We start from the raw sequence: 15753 nt of genomic DNA, 5'->3' as shown, positions 1-15753 counted from the left end.
AACGTCAAGGACGTTGAAGGCCACAAGAAAGTGGCTCTGATACTATGTTAAATATATAACTTTGATACCATGTTGAAATAATGATGATGTGGGAATATTGAGCGGAAGCAAGAGAGAGAATGAACACAAAGAATTTACAGGTAGTCCGATGTTAGACACCTACATCCATCACTGGGAATATCCCTAAGGGCTACATTGTGCTCATTAATTTTTATTTGTCTACAATACAAAGGTCCCTATTTATAGAATAATGTCTAAATACAAGTATAGTAATCAAATCCCGTTGATTTGATTACAATCCCAATATATGATTACAATCAACAAATAAATAGAAAATATTTCAATATCAATGTAATTATGGAATATACGGAAAATATTATATATTTTCCATATATTCTAACAATAAGTATATCTACTCAATTTACTAATAATATATGTAATAATATCAGGGCATATACAATTTGTCAGAACATCAAACTATCAATGGTTTGTGCATATTTTTCTTGCAAAAACACCATCATCATGATTCTTAACCAAGTGTATTTTTGAATCATATGGTGTAGAGTCTATAGACATAGGTGTATAATAAAAGTGCTCAAATCTTTTAAGCATATTTTCGACATAATACATCCAAGATAAAATAATGCAATCTAATTCTCTTAACTTTAATGTCCAACATGAAATTACATTTACCTATGTCTTACATATCAAAATTAGATGAAAGAAATATTTTAGTTTCATGCACAACATCAATGTTAGTTCAAAAAATAAGCAAGCTATCAATATATCAAAAACAAATAATGACACATTCATTATTGTAAAACTTGCGATGCATTTACTTGCACCATTAATCAAATATGCATTAGACAACATCACCTTGTCAAGCTTGTCTTGCCATTGTTTAGGAGCTTGCTTTTATCCATACAAGGATTTCACCATTTTGCATATTTTGTGTTTTTTACCGTGGATGACTAGTCCTTCGGGCAGATCTATATATATAAATCTCTTCGCTACTTAAAAAAGCAACTTTGACATCCATTTAATGTACAACAAATTTATAAATATAAGTAATGACAAATCACATTCTAATCGATGCAATTTTAGTAACCGAAAAATAATTATAAAATAATCAACATTATGCATTTACTTGTAGTTTTTAGCTACCAAATCTACCATGTACTTATCTATTGTATCATTCGGTTCAAACTTCTTCTTAAACACCTATTTACAACCAAATAGTTTGGTCTTAGGATGTAACTCAATGAGATCCCAAGTTTAGTTAGACATAATTGACTCCAATTCAATATTTATAGTTTCTAACCAAAAATGCATCAAATAGATTTAATTGCTTCATCATAATATGTTGGATCATCATCAACAATATAAGCAATAAAATCATTACCGAGATTCCTTCCGTTCTAGCTCGCTTACTTCTTCTCAATTCTTACACATCATCAACAATTTATTAGAAGTAACAGAAAATTCATGAAATAATTTTTCCTTATTTTTCAAATGAAACACATGCTCAAGGAAAATAGCATTTTAGATTTAGTAATAGTATTGTAATCTAAAACACCACTCTTGATAATAAGGAATATATAGCATGAGCTATTACAAACAAAACCAATAAATCCCAATCACAAGTTCTAGAACCAAGTTTCCTCTTTTTAGGCCCAGGTAATATAACATCTGCCAAACACCCCCACACTTTGAGGTATTCCAAACAATGCTTATAAATGACAAACAAAATAATGGCTTCCCTCCATACTTTGTTGAATAGCCAAAAATTGACAATCATTGCATTCATCATTTATTTCAATATTCTAATTTCTTTTCATTCCCTTGATGTAGCCAAGATTTACATGTGTAAATCTATGATGCTAAATATTAATGGAATAAACCAATTAATCACAAGAAGATATATTTCCAATAATAGCACACAAATGCTTTAAGAAATGACTTTCATGAGATCATATTTCTCTAAGTATGATATGTCATTTACTATTCTTTCTTTTCTGTTAATTGAAAGATTTGTAAAGCTATTAAAAAAAAAAAAATACTAATCATCACTTGTGATTTTTAAACATAGTTCTTATATATAGGAGTCGCATATCACAAATTCAATCAAGATATTAAAATAAACTCTTTTTAAAGCTATCATGCTCAACCATATAATAATCAACTATTATTGGCTCATTGTCATAAATATGACATTGGTATCAATCTAATAATATGATAAATTTATTAAATATGAAATGAGACTTAATATATAAGAACATCAATAGTCACATATATTTTATTATGAATTAGCATGTCAGAGAAACTTGAAAGCTAAATGATCTAAAGATGAAGAATTACCAAATACTTTAAAGTATTTATGCCAATCTAACATGCCAGAGCTAACATAAATGCTAGATACTATTTCTTCTTTGAAATAGATAAATCAATAGAGGGCCACCACTTATCAGATACAATATTTATATAATTATAAAATTCAATTCAATCAAGGAGGACCTTCATCACTTGATTTATCTTTTAATAAATGAAATTATATATTATGTCTTAAAAAAAAAAAAAAAAAAAAGACCTATGAATCAGAGTTTAAAACTTACAGTGGAGTCAACAGCTTTACTCCAATATCTTCCAAAATAGTTTGTTGCCACCACACACCAATTAGTTGTCATGAGAACCGATTGACTCAATACACGCTACGTCTTTTCTCCTACAATATGCTTATCTGCAAGAAGCTTCAACAAAAATTGTATTCTCTGCACACAATTAGTAATGCCTATGTATTTTCTGCATCACAACATGAGTAACCACTCTTTTTGTTTTTATTATTATTATTAATCGACGAAAATGTTCTCTAACAAATGCAGCATATCACAATAGAAATTGCTAAGTTCTAAAAATCAGAAAAGCTCAACTCTTTTTGTTGCAAGATTCATAACCCAAAAATAAAAAATTATTTGACAATCAATAAATTGAGTTCAAATAATTGAAAACTCTTTCAATCAAAATATTTTCACTTTCAATAACTACATATGAAATTAAATTCTTTTTCTGATAAATGAATAAATTATCAGATATTTTTTCACAACAAAATTTTTCCACTCAATATTTGATTTCATCTTTCTCATATGTGAATTGCATACTGCAAACTCTTATACTATTTGACTTCTCATAAGTTTAAATACTATTGTCATGGTCTAATCAAAATATTTGTGCAACCATCACGAACTCAACCTTTAAGGTTATTGGAAATAATTTTGAATGGTGCACAAATTCCCATTGATATAAAATAATTACAATCTGAAAAATAAATAAAATATAAGATATGAAAAGTAGAGTATAGAAAGATCTTACAATATGCTATAGAATCACGTAAGAGAGTTGTCCTTAAAGGTTGATTCATACCTCCGGGAGTATATAATTCGGTGCGATCGGATCCTTTGACACGCAACCTCCTAGGATTAGACTATAACGTCTACCTTCGTTAAGGACATACTTCCAATAACGAAGAGTAATAGAACGACCCTTTTGATCAATGTGAATTATAAAATGCAACAGCAAAAAAATCGTTGCTAGTGGGACAAAAACAGAGAAAGAAAACAAAGATAAAAACCAAATATATGTAGCCAATATATCAAATCATTTGAACCAAAGAAGTAATTCTATATAATATTCTTTTGGTGATATATATAAATAAGAGTAATGCTAGGTACCATCTTTTTATGCTACTAAAATCCTTCTAAAGCTAATGTGGCTTTCAAAATCACCATTGGATCAGAATTCAAGTACGATTCATCTAAAATTTAATGGTGATTTTAAAAGCCATATCAACTTTAGAAGGATTTTAAAAGGATAAAAATATGGTACCTATCATTACTTTATAAATAAACATGATGTGGTTATCTTAAAAGTCATTAATAAGACAAAATAATTAATGACCATATCAATTAAAGAATCAAAAGCCATAAAATATTTTATTGACCATCGGTCATAAACGGTTAAAGTGAAAATCAATGGATTTGATGACTCATTGTAAAAACGTATGAAAAAAATTAAATGCTCCTTAATGACCAAACTATCACAAAATTATTTCTAGAAAACCACTTGCTGGATATTAAATAAATAATAAAAGGGTTTGAAAATAAAAGAAAAGAAAACAATTATTTTTAACACATATATTACAACATGTTCGAATATAACAATCCCTACTGTTCGAATAGGAACCCATAAGATCTATATATTCTATGTAAAACTTCTCCAGATCCTATTTCTACAAATCCCAAACTCTCCATACATATTAAACACCAAAAACAACCTATACACAATATCAAAACAACTTCTAGAACAATAAAAATCTCATTTTTGTATCGAAACTCAAACTTCCACTTTACATTTTCTTTTCTCCAAATCACAAAACCACTACAACAACGGCTTCACACACTCCATTAAGACAACACAACTCAACCAATCAACCCCAAATGATCACAATGAAAAACCACAACAAAATCAAATCCTAATATTACAACAACACACTATACCTTCAAAATCACAACCTTAAACATAATAACAACACTATTACCGTTCATACTCACCAAAATTGTAATGCCTCCAAAATTAATTGGTAATTAAATCGGTGCGCCTTCCTGAACCTATTTAGAAGTGAATAAGCCCCAAGTGATACATCTACTCCTCAAAAAGATAAAATTAAGTAGCAAAAACATGTGATTTTTCTTTTATTCCATTAACATTAATCATTACAACCAAAGTATTTACTAAGAATCATCATATTAACTTAAATCATTACATTATACACGTCATCAATATAAAGAAGATCCATTTTAAACATTAATAAAGAAATGCATCTCAAAACACTTAAGTGTGTAGTGTCACTTGAAAATATTGATTACCATGACTAGCTTGCGAAATTCTGCAATAAGTCCTCAAGTGATAACCAAATCAATATTATTACACCAAATGACCGCATCTGCCTCAAGGTCTTTCTTGCTCAAGCCATAGCTGACAGGTAGAAAGATTAAAGCATAAGTCCACAACTTAGTAATAAGAAAGCTAGTACTAGTGTGTAACTATGAACATTTCATCATTTAGATAGAAGTAGTTTTAATGCAACGTACTTTTCTAAAACTAACCTTTAGAAATATTTATCTTAAAAAAATTTACTCAAATAAAATTCCAGCAGGATACTAATAATCCACCCACATGTGAATGCTTTCCCCATCCCCTACCTCATATTTAAGAAAACCTTTAGCAATATCCCTCAGCTTGAAGATTTTTCTCTGGCCTCAAGAACTATTTTGAGGAACTCCAACACTCTAAAAACTTATTCCTTGCAACAAATTATCTTTAACCTAAGCCACCCAAATGGAACTTGACCGAACAAAAAAACTGCATACATGCAAATCCAAATCCCTTTCTTTCTTTTGTTTTGTGTTCTTGTTATTTCCCTTTTCCCTTCCCCAATCGAATAGAAAAAAAAAAAAAAAAAAAACCCTTCTTTCTTAGGAATTATTCCATTCACTGTTGTAAGAATTGAATAAAAAATTTTAACAAATAATATTTAAATAAAATAGATAATATAATAGAAAATTTATTACACTGTGTATTAAAAAAAAGTAATTAAAGTAAAAGTTTTTACTTTTTCAATAGTTATACTTATTTAATATTTGAAGAACCGTAACGAAAGACCAAAACAAGAACAAGGTATTGCGTAGAGTATCGAATGGATCTCAATCGTATGAGTGCATCCGAAGCGACCCAATACGCGCCGCACCCACCCAAACCTCTTCCTACTAATAAAGCATCGGAACCCCCACGCGCCAGAACGCGTGAGACGTATACCACGCGCTCACCCAAAAAAACGCCATCGTCAAACCCTATCCCAGTCTCTCATTCTCTCTCGTCTCTCCTCCTGATCACTATCTCTTCCTCTCAAAAAATCCTAAACCCTAACCCTAGATTTCTCATGAAGTTCGTCAAACCCTTCGACGACCCTAGGGTTTTCCTGTCGAAACCAGACGTCATTTGATGGTTTCTTCGGCACCCTCCAAACCCTAGGTTTTTTTCTTTTTGTGTTGTGTTTTTCTGTTTTCTTTAATCTGAGGCTATGGAGGGCTCTGTGGAGGATCTCGGAGCCCCGGAGTCGTGGGAGGTCGCCGATTTGGACGAGTCCATGAGCCGCCTCATACTCTCCTCCAAGAAAGACTCCAAGCCGGTTCAAGAGCTGAGCGATAGCTCAGCTTCAGTTTCGGCTTCATCGGCTTCTGTTGCTTCGAATTCGGTTTCGGCCGGTGGTGAGGATGCCTCCGACGATGTAATCAATCAGGTCGATCAGTTCCTTCGAGAAGCTCTGCAGAATCCTCGTGAGCGCTTGTCAAGTAAGCCCATACGCGTAAATTTGTTTTTGTAAGTGTGTGTGTACGTAGCGTTGGAAGTTCGTAATTCGTTCTGTTGTTTTCCATGGTTTTCGAAACATGAATTTTATTTTGTTTGGTTGGTTAGTTAGTGTTGCGTAAGCTGCGATGCTGTTATTTGACAAGAATGTAGGATTTTGAGGTTTCTGTAGCTTGTATTAGTGAGTTATTTTACGATGTTGAATGGTGAAGAGTGGTTGTATAAGTCTTATGTTAAAAGAAATGTATGTATATGTATGAGTTTTTTTTTTTTGATAAGTAAATGTATATGTATGAGTATATGTGTGTAGGAGTTCTGTATTGTGTTTTTGTGGTTTGTCTCAAGAATTTTGTGCCAAAATGATCTGTTTCATTAGAATAGGGTAATATTTTGGGTACTTGCTATGTTTTACAGGTTGTGAATGGTATAAAGTCTGTTGGTGGGTTGATTCTGGTTATTGTGGTTTTGTTTTGTGGTCTTCTAATGCTGCATGTTTATCAGTAGAAATTAGGACTACGACTCTGGGATGTTTGGTTCTACTATTCTAGGCAGCTTAAATAAGGATCATTATGCCTCAATCAGCTTAGGATGTAACATAAGATTGTCATGATGCTATGACCAGGAAGTGTCTAGCAGTCGGAGAAGCAGCTTCATATGGAACCTACCATTAGTGTCTCTTGTTTATCTTGCTTGATGTCTGTTGATCCTAGAATAATTTTTAGTCTAATTAATGGAATACTGTGATGTAGGTTTGTTGAGTGTTTAGCTGATGAGCTCTAAGCACAAATGGCAACCCTCCCCTTCTTAGAACACGGTAGAGGGTGAGGTCGTGAGTTCAAGAGCCATAGAGAGCTATTGTAAATTACTGAGCTAAAATTGTTTAGTGTTTGGTTGGTGGGTTTTTTTTTTTTTTTTAAAGATTATACTTGTTTTGTACTTAATGGATTTATTACTTTGCTGAAAGGTCGTGTTGTAGGTGAAGTCAAAAGTTCTTGAATGGTTACTTTGAATGAAGTAAGGCTTTACTTGAAGATTTTACCGTAAAAGAAGGAAACCTAAGGAAATTCTGGTGCCAGAACAAGTATTGTCGCTCAAATGAAGCAAGCTCAGTCCAAAGAATCCATGATGAAGTAATGTTATCGAAGTGAAAAAAGGTTCAATTGTGCTAGGATAGGAATATAAATTTAGAAATATGGAAAGAATATAGCCATTATTCTAACAGATGTGGAAGTTGAATGATAGAATTCAATTTGTCGTGCTTTTGAATGTCTTGGTCTTGAAAATAAATGTTATTGACAAAAAGTATGCATAACTTAACCCCAAGGGTTTGCCCAAGTGGTGAAGGCCTTGGCCTTGAGGGTTTGCTCCCTTCAAGGTCCAAGGTTCAACACCTCATGGGTGCAAACAATCCCTTGGGGCCACACCTCCTAGTGAAAAACCAGTGATTTAACCAGTTCAGTGTAGGAAAACTTCCGAGGGTGCGGTGCACAGGACCGGGATTTACTCTGCAGGGGTGGGTCCGAAGGGCCCTGCCTTGGAGAGGTTCCCTGACATTAAAAAAAAAAAAAGTATGCATAACTTTGCGAGGGACCCCCTGCCGGTAGGGAAGGGGAGGAATTAAATATGAGTCTAATTTTAGGCTCATGATGTTTAGGCTTGCAAACAGGATTACAGAAGAAAATTTGATGAACTTATAGGAATAGGCAAACAGTAAGGGCGAAGACTGTTCAAAATTGTCAGGGAAAATAAGAGAAAACTAATGAGTAAAGTTATCTATCCTGGAAGCATGAGGAAATAGAAGAATGGGGTGAATTTTCTTCAGGGAGGAAAAAAAGGGTCTACTAAGTATTATGTAAAATTAGCTCAGTTGAATGGTTGGCTTAATGGCTTTTTTATTTTCATTTTCACTCTATCTATATGTTCAGTGATGTGATTGTAGTTTTCACGCATATTCGGTTTTTGAGTGCATATAAGTCAATATCGTTATCATTTTAGTTGGTTATGCGTTATCATCATCGCCTTCATTGACAGTATTTTCATTTGTCATGTTGTTTTGAACATGATACATATCTATGTTTTGATATTCTAGTGTTCAAGAACGCTTTTCAATGCATCAGAATTAGATTTGTTTATTACCATTGCCTTTTACCTTCTCACTGAAAAAGACTTGTAATTTCCTTTGCTCAGTTTTACGGATGGAGCAAGATGTTGAAAAGTTTATTCGTGATCCTACTCAACAGCAATTTGAGTTCCCACAGCTGCCTACATCCTATTTACGGTTGGCTGCACACCGTGTGGCACAGCATTACTCGCTGCAGTCAATGGTTTTATTGGACAATAGTTTGCCTGACGGTACAGGTTCCAGAATTATTGTTCGCAAAACTTCTGAGTGCCGGCTTCCTCTGATTCGACTTGCAGATATCCCTATCAATTTACCATCAGAAGAGAGTGGTGTTATTAAGGTTGCAATCAAACAGAGACCACAGAAACGGTCACAGACTGTCAACAATGCAAATTCAAATTCTTTAAAGTCGGGCAATTCCAAAAGCGTCGAGGAAAGAAAAGAGGAGTATAACAGGGCTCGTGCTAGAATATTTAACTCCAGTAATAGTATTAGCAGTGTTGTAAGTGGGAAACCGGAAAATGAACCAAGGCTGCTGGAGAATTCCCAGCATGGTTACTTGGGGATTCCGAGGATAGAAGAGAAATCTGTTTCGGCCATTACTGATGTAAATTCTAGTAGAGGTCTGATCGATTCTTCGACAAGTAGCAGTAGATCAGCTAGAAGTAGAACAGAGAAGGAGCCACCAATTGGTCGGAACAAACCAAATAGTAGGGTGGCTATATTTAGGGACCGTGAGGTTGATCGTAAGGATCCTGATTATGATCGGAATTATGACAGGTATGCCGCTATTTTTTTTATTTTATTTTATTTTTTTTATTTGCCTTATCTGATCTTTCTATTGCCCTGCTGGGCCAACATGGGGGAGGGATTTGGGTCTCTTAATTGGCTCAAGTGGTAAGGACCTTGGTCCGGGTGGCATTTCCATAAGGTCTAAGGTTCGAAACCCTTGGGTGCAAACAATTCTTTGGGGGCCAATCCACCGGTGAAGCCTGAGTATTACCCAATCCATGTTAGATTGAGCGCTTTGCATGGGTCCAATATTTACCCGATAGGGGTAGGTACACGAAGTGACCATATCTTGGAAGGGTTCCTTGTCATAAAAAAAATGTACTGGAAAAATCTCATATGTTCTAATATAAAAATCTTTGAAGGCTTATTGTCCTCTAAATGTCTTTTATGAAATTAGTTTCCATGTTAATATGGCTATTAGGTATATAGCAAGGAAGCTTCTGTCCGTTCTTTGCTATGATGTCTGTCCATTTTGTGATAATTGTCATTTTTGACTAATTTTCACCTGCATGGTCCAACTTCTAATTATATGCTATTCGGCCTTTTCCTGTCTCCTGAAGCTTTGCTTCCCCCTTTCCATATTAGTTCTGCATGGCCCACAAAATTGTTCACCTCTTTCTATATTACTTTGCTGGTTATGTGGCTGCATGCAGCAATGCTTCATGGATCCTGAATCAAGTTTCCCCTGGAGATATGTGTAGCCATTGTTTGATTACTCTAGGAAGCATGCCTTGTCACAGCAAGTCAATCTCTTGAAGCTTCTATTCTTTTCTGTGCCAGTTGCAATTCATTGTATTATTCTTGAATAGCTGTAAATCTCTCCTGCTGTTAATGGAAAGATTGACTGCTGGCTGGAAGTGGGATGGTTTTAACCCAAATAGTTTGGTGATCGGAAAAGCTGCTTGGTTATGCTTTGCCATACATACTCCTTGAGAGGACATTGGAGGAGCTCAAGTCCTTTGTTCTCTTTTTACTTGGACAGCTGTGTTTTTAGCTCCTTTGGTGACTTGGGTTGCGCTTTGCGCTTTTAATGATAAATCAATTACTTATAAAAAATATATATGAAAAAATTGCAGAAACCCAAATGTTTTAACTGTTATAGAGTTTCAAGTTCTACATCACGTCCAGATTTTGCATTATTTTGTGCATATTGAGATGCTGATTAGCTGAAAGATAGTCTGTTTGTCTCTGGAGGATATCCCAAACGTTTTAAAAGTAAAATGTTTTTCAGGTATTTGCAAAGATTTGATCCTGGGTTTGGGTTCAACGGAGGACCATACACCATGCAGCCTATGTACACACCTGCATTGAACTACAACACTGAATTTCCACAACTTGGATCTACTCATAGGCCTCAGATTTCTCCTGAACACCAACCTCGGCCACTCCCTCAACATCTGCCTGGGCCATGGGCTGGACCATCAACCCCTACAGGAATTGGGTATGGCCATCCAGAGACAATGATGACAGCATTCAATCCTAATCATGTCAGTGCCCGCTCCACATCTGCCATATACCTGCATTCCTCTCAGTACCCTTGTCAGCAGCCAGGAATGCCCTTCATCCATCCTCATGAACAAGTTCACCAACCTTTTTCACAGGTATGATGACTTCAGCGGTTCACCTCTCCCATGTTGGTAAAATAGAAGTATTAAATATTTCTCAAACAGGAAGAGGCAACCTTATCTTTATGCTTGCTACTATAGTACGAGATGTCCTGCTTCAAGGGCAGTAGACACTGCTCCCAGATCTTATAAATAGCTTTGCTTTGTAGTGGAACAACACCATAAATACAATAATAATGGCTTGGATGGTTGCATGTCCACCCCCCCTCTTCCCTCCCTTTCAGAGACGCACTTAAACAAAATATATGCAACAACAGCAACGGACATGTCTAACCCTGTCCTATTCCTTGCTGTCCCACAGTCTATATTCATTCTCACTAACCTCTTACACATTTCACATGGTGTCCTAGACTATTAGTCGATATTACAACAGAAAGTATAGTATGATGCTTCTGTTATTTACAAAAGGGCAGTTACCACTTTAATAAACCATCTAATAACACAATTTTGTGGCTTATGATATTCTGGTGTTTTCGGAATAAGATTATGCTTTAGATTCTGGTAGGTGTTCTCTATATTGATCAAAATAATGATATTATCACCTGGGGAAGTTGGGAACAACTTCAAAGCAAAAAATTGATTCTAATAATACATGTGAGAATGCATGTCTAACTCTGTTTTAGTGGAGCAAACTTACTGGATTAAGCTTTGTATTTGATTCCAAGAGGTAACAGTGACTGTTGATAATTTGTCATCAGAGCCCTTTATTGCGAACTTTTTTCCATATTGTTCCTGTTTTAGCCATCAGATTGCAGCCTTATAGGCAAATGCTGTTATCTATTCTGGCAGACTTTTTCTGTCTTTTTTATCTTTCTTTTGTGCCATTAGGGTGGGGTGACTGACATGTTTTGTTTCTATTGCTCCCGTTGAAATGTTCCCACATGGTTTAGAAATTGACATATATATATATATATATATATCAATTTCTAAACCATGTGGGAACATATATATATATATATATTTATTTATTTATTTTTAAAGCAAATACAAGAAAAGTGCAAAGTAGAAGGACAAAAACACAACAGAAAAACACCAAAAGCAAAACACAAAAGAAAAGAAAAAACAGAAAAAAAAAAAAAAAAGATCTGCTGTAAAGAAACCAACAAGGTAGGAGGAAGCTCAAGGAGGGGCTAAGGTCACTGAGAGGAACAATAACCACAGGTGGGAGAGAATAAGTAGGAATGTTTCCACATGAGAAGGTGGATGCGGCTCATCTGTCTAGATTGTTCACAGACCAATTTACACTTATTTAACCTAATAATAGAGCAATCAGGGATTCCATCTTGGAGGAGAAGTGCATCTTTTATGATAGATTCAATTTTTCATTTGCATGATAGATAATTATTGGAGAGAAGAGGCCATAACAAAAGAATCGCCTTCTATGATGACATTTCTAGGCAAAGACGAGCTATGCTGGGCCCAAGAGAGCGTTTTTTGATTTTAGATATTTTTACAATGTCCTTGTTCCCCAGTCCTTGTTCCCCATGATAGTACTTCTTTCTCGTTGAAGAATATTTGGTGGAATAAGATCCCCATGAGAGCCGTTTTTCACTTGGTTGGCTGCCATAGTGAAGATTCTCATCATAGATAACCTAAGGAAGCAGCATGTCTTAGTGGTTGATTAGTGTTATGTGTAAGAGAGTGGAGAGTGTGTATTGTCTTCTTTTGTGTAATTCTTTTTTTAGTTGCATTGGGTTAGTTTGGGTTATGTCAAAACGAGTTCTAGACCTTTTCACTTGTTGGAGAGGGATGCATGGTAGTCTTTAGAGTGCTGTAGTGTGGAAGATGATTCTGTCTTCCCTAATGTGGTGTCTTTGGAGGAAAAGAAATGATAGAAGTTTTAAAGACCAGGAGAGGACAATGGTGGAATTAAAGTCTTTCTTCTTCAATACTTTTTACAACCAAACAACTGCTTTGGACCATCATAATTTGCCCAATTTTCTTGATTTTGTTTCTCGTTCTCACTAGGTGTATCTCTTATATACTTCTTGAGTACTTGAGTAGCACTGTTGCGCTTTTCTATTGATATTTTGATTTCTTACCAAAGCAAAGAAGTTCCAATGCTTTCCTCGAGGCAAGGAGGGTGGGCTGCCTTTGCTTCTCCAAAAGGGGGTCACATGGGAATTTTTACAGTGCAGGCGAAGATCCATTGATCTCTGTCTCTCTCTCTCTCTATGGATAGAAACATCCATCCAAGGAGGAGAGAGGAGAGCAAGGAAGAGGCCATTGGTTTAAAGCCATTCAAAATTGCATTTATGATAAGTAAGTCATATGCCGATACAAATTAGATATGTGTATTAGAAAGGGAAATGCATTAATGATGAGACTATATATTATTATAAAAATAAATAAATAAAAATAAAAAAATCCTAAATTTTATGTGTATATTTTTCGCAGTCTTCCTCTTTTTCCCCATTTCCTTCAAACCCTAAGCTCAACCTACCCCATCCCACTGCCACCAAACTCAATTCAAAGCATCAAACCACACTCACACTGTCATAGTTGGCATTTAGTGAAACCAAGTCCACCACCTCCTTTGCCAACACACCCATCCAAGTTCTGCAATATCATTCCTAATGACTTCTTTGGAGGCCTCCCTCTCTCTCTCTCTCTCTCTCTCTCTTGTTGATCCTGCAAATTGGTATCAGTTTGATTATAAAATTTACTGAGAGCCTCTGTATAGGCTTTTTTTAAATTTTTTCCTGTGGTCTTTGAGATTGGAAGACAAGATCACTGTACTTCATTGTGGAGCACTACTCCTTGGCATAGTTGTGCAAATACGCTTGCCTCTCTTTTTCGGTGAATGCTTTCTTTCCTTATCTTTGAACCTCAAACTAAAATTAAATTAAAACAAACAAACTCCTCTTGGTATACCAGTGTGTTCAAATTTATACAGATTTATATTCCTTTGCTTGGTGTTTGAGATCAGAAAGATTGAAATGATTTTGAGTAAGATTCTAAAGTTCAAGGAGAAAAAAAGGAAACATGTCATTGTAGTTAATAGGTATTGTATGTGTAAAAGGAACGGGGAGTCCCGGGATAATCTTCTTTTCCATTGTGAGCTTGTCAGTGCCTTATGAGATGAGATGTCTTCTTTAGTCGATTTGGGTTGTCTTGGGTTATGCCTAGACGAGTAGTCAATTTATATGTGTGTTAGTGGACTGTTGGGAGCGCCAAGAGTGCTGTTTTGTGGAAGATGGTGACTTCATACCTCTTGTGGTGTCTATGGAGGAAAAGAAATGATAGAAGTTCTGAGAACCGTAAAAAGACTTTGGAAGAGCTTAAGTCGTTATTTTTCTATACTTTGTATATTTGGACAGCAGCTTTTGTTTATCCTTGGTGATTGCTTACCATGATTTGCTTGCTCTCTTTTCTCCTTTTAGTTAGGTGTTTTCTCATGTATACCTTATATGTACTTGAGAGCGCCGTACGCTTATATTAATATATAAGCGTAATGATATATTGATTACTTACAAAAAAAAAAAAAAAAAAGTCCTTGGGTTTTCTTGTGTATGACATATCTCCTACATATTTTGGTAATTTGCCCTGTTTCCTTTTTGCAATTTGGATTTAAATCACTCTATTAACTGTTCTTGTGCTTACTTGATGCAGTCTCATCAACAGCAACCTGATGCAAGTTTTGGATTAGCCCGGCCCCGATGAGGGGCATGGGCCATGCCTGCACGCTGCCAGCTGGAGCCCAAAATATGATGAGGGGTTGCTACAGTTGCACATATTATCTTTAGCTGGCAGGAGTGCAGGCATAGAGGACCGAGATGGACCGAATTGGATGTATTAATTTCATGGAGACCAATATTTGATCCATTCGACCATCTTGGGTTTGATGGAGGCTTCTTGCATCTCTGATAAATGATGAAGAAGCTCATTGGGTTTACCATTTCCATCTCTAAATGAGGTTTTTGAGAGCCATGTTTTACAACTGATGATTGATGAAGAATGAGAATAGAAGAAGAATTTACCAGAGCTGGGAAAGTAATTGGTCGGCTTGGACACAGGTCTGCTCTTCAAAATCATCAAGCTCTGATTTTAGTTGAAGCAGCTTTCTTTTCTATTATGGCTTAATGTTGTATTTATCACTAAAGAAAAAAACTTGCTTACAGGCTTTGCTCATCTTTTAACTACAAGCAAAACTAAAATAGGTGTTTTCTTTTTGGCGACAGCACCACCAAGAAGAATCAAAGTGAACATGCATTGAAGGAATTCAGAAGCTTATAGGGATCTTTGGTGTGCCTCTGGCTTTTTTGATTTGTGAAAGCTCTGATCATCACTTGCTATGCTTCATTGGAACACTTTTTTGGTGCAGAAATAAGAAAGCAAACCCACATTATGTACCATATTAGCCGTTTGGGACTGTAACTATATTTTAGGTCACTCTTTAATTTATTTTGGATATATTACTCGTATCCATTGCAGAATCTGAAAATGTTGGTAGTTGTGAATACCTAAATTTGTATTTATGTTCTCACATGGTTAGCCTCTCTATTCAGGTTCCTTTGCTGGTTACACGCATTCGCTAAGCTGTTGTACAAATTATGTTTGGCTATCGCACTAAGATTACGTTAAAAAGCTTAAGTAATACTTTCAGTATTAAAAAGTTGTGCTAAATAAAAGGCTGGTACGTTTGGTATAACATTTTAAAAGTATTTTTTTTGTTTACTTTAATAATGGTTAAAATGCATTTTTTTTTTTTTTAAATGAAGATTTTTTAAAGATAAATATTTGGCTTTAAAAACTTTATTTTTTAATTCAATTCTAAACATGCTCTCTAACTAG

At 35.0% G+C, this 15753-nt stretch overlaps 1 protein-coding gene across 3 annotated transcripts; it reads left to right on the top strand.

The window, feature by feature from the left end:
• The first annotated feature begins 5868 nt into the window (after positions 1-5868).
• LOC132183973 (uncharacterized) lies at positions 5869-15489 on the top strand. Of its 3 annotated transcripts, none has more exons than XM_059597453.2 (5): positions 5869-6404; positions 8608-9322; positions 10566-10935; positions 14572-14975; positions 15141-15489. In XM_059597453.2, exons 1-4 carry the CDS (start codon positions 6134-6136, stop codon positions 14620-14622), a joined length of 1407 nt encoding a protein of 468 aa, XP_059453436.2. In that variant the 5' UTR covers positions 5869-6133; the 3' UTR covers positions 14623-14975; positions 15141-15489. The 3 variants fall into 3 exon arrangements, with proteins under 3 accessions (XP_059453436.2, XP_059453444.2, XP_059453450.2); XM_059597461.2 differs by having other exon boundaries at positions 15081-15489; XM_059597467.2 differs by lacking the exon at positions 5869-6404 and adding an exon at positions 7413-7550.
• The last annotated feature ends 264 nt before the right edge of the window (positions 15490-15753 follow it).

Source organism: Corylus avellana, chromosome 2, assembly GCF_965113065.1.
Source record: "Corylus avellana chromosome 2, dhCorAvel1.hap1.2, whole genome shotgun sequence".
Taxonomy (NCBI): domain Eukaryota; kingdom Viridiplantae; phylum Streptophyta; class Magnoliopsida; order Fagales; family Betulaceae; genus Corylus; species Corylus avellana.
Note: the sequence above shows the minus strand (reverse complement) of the source record. Positions and strands in the feature narration are given on the sequence as shown.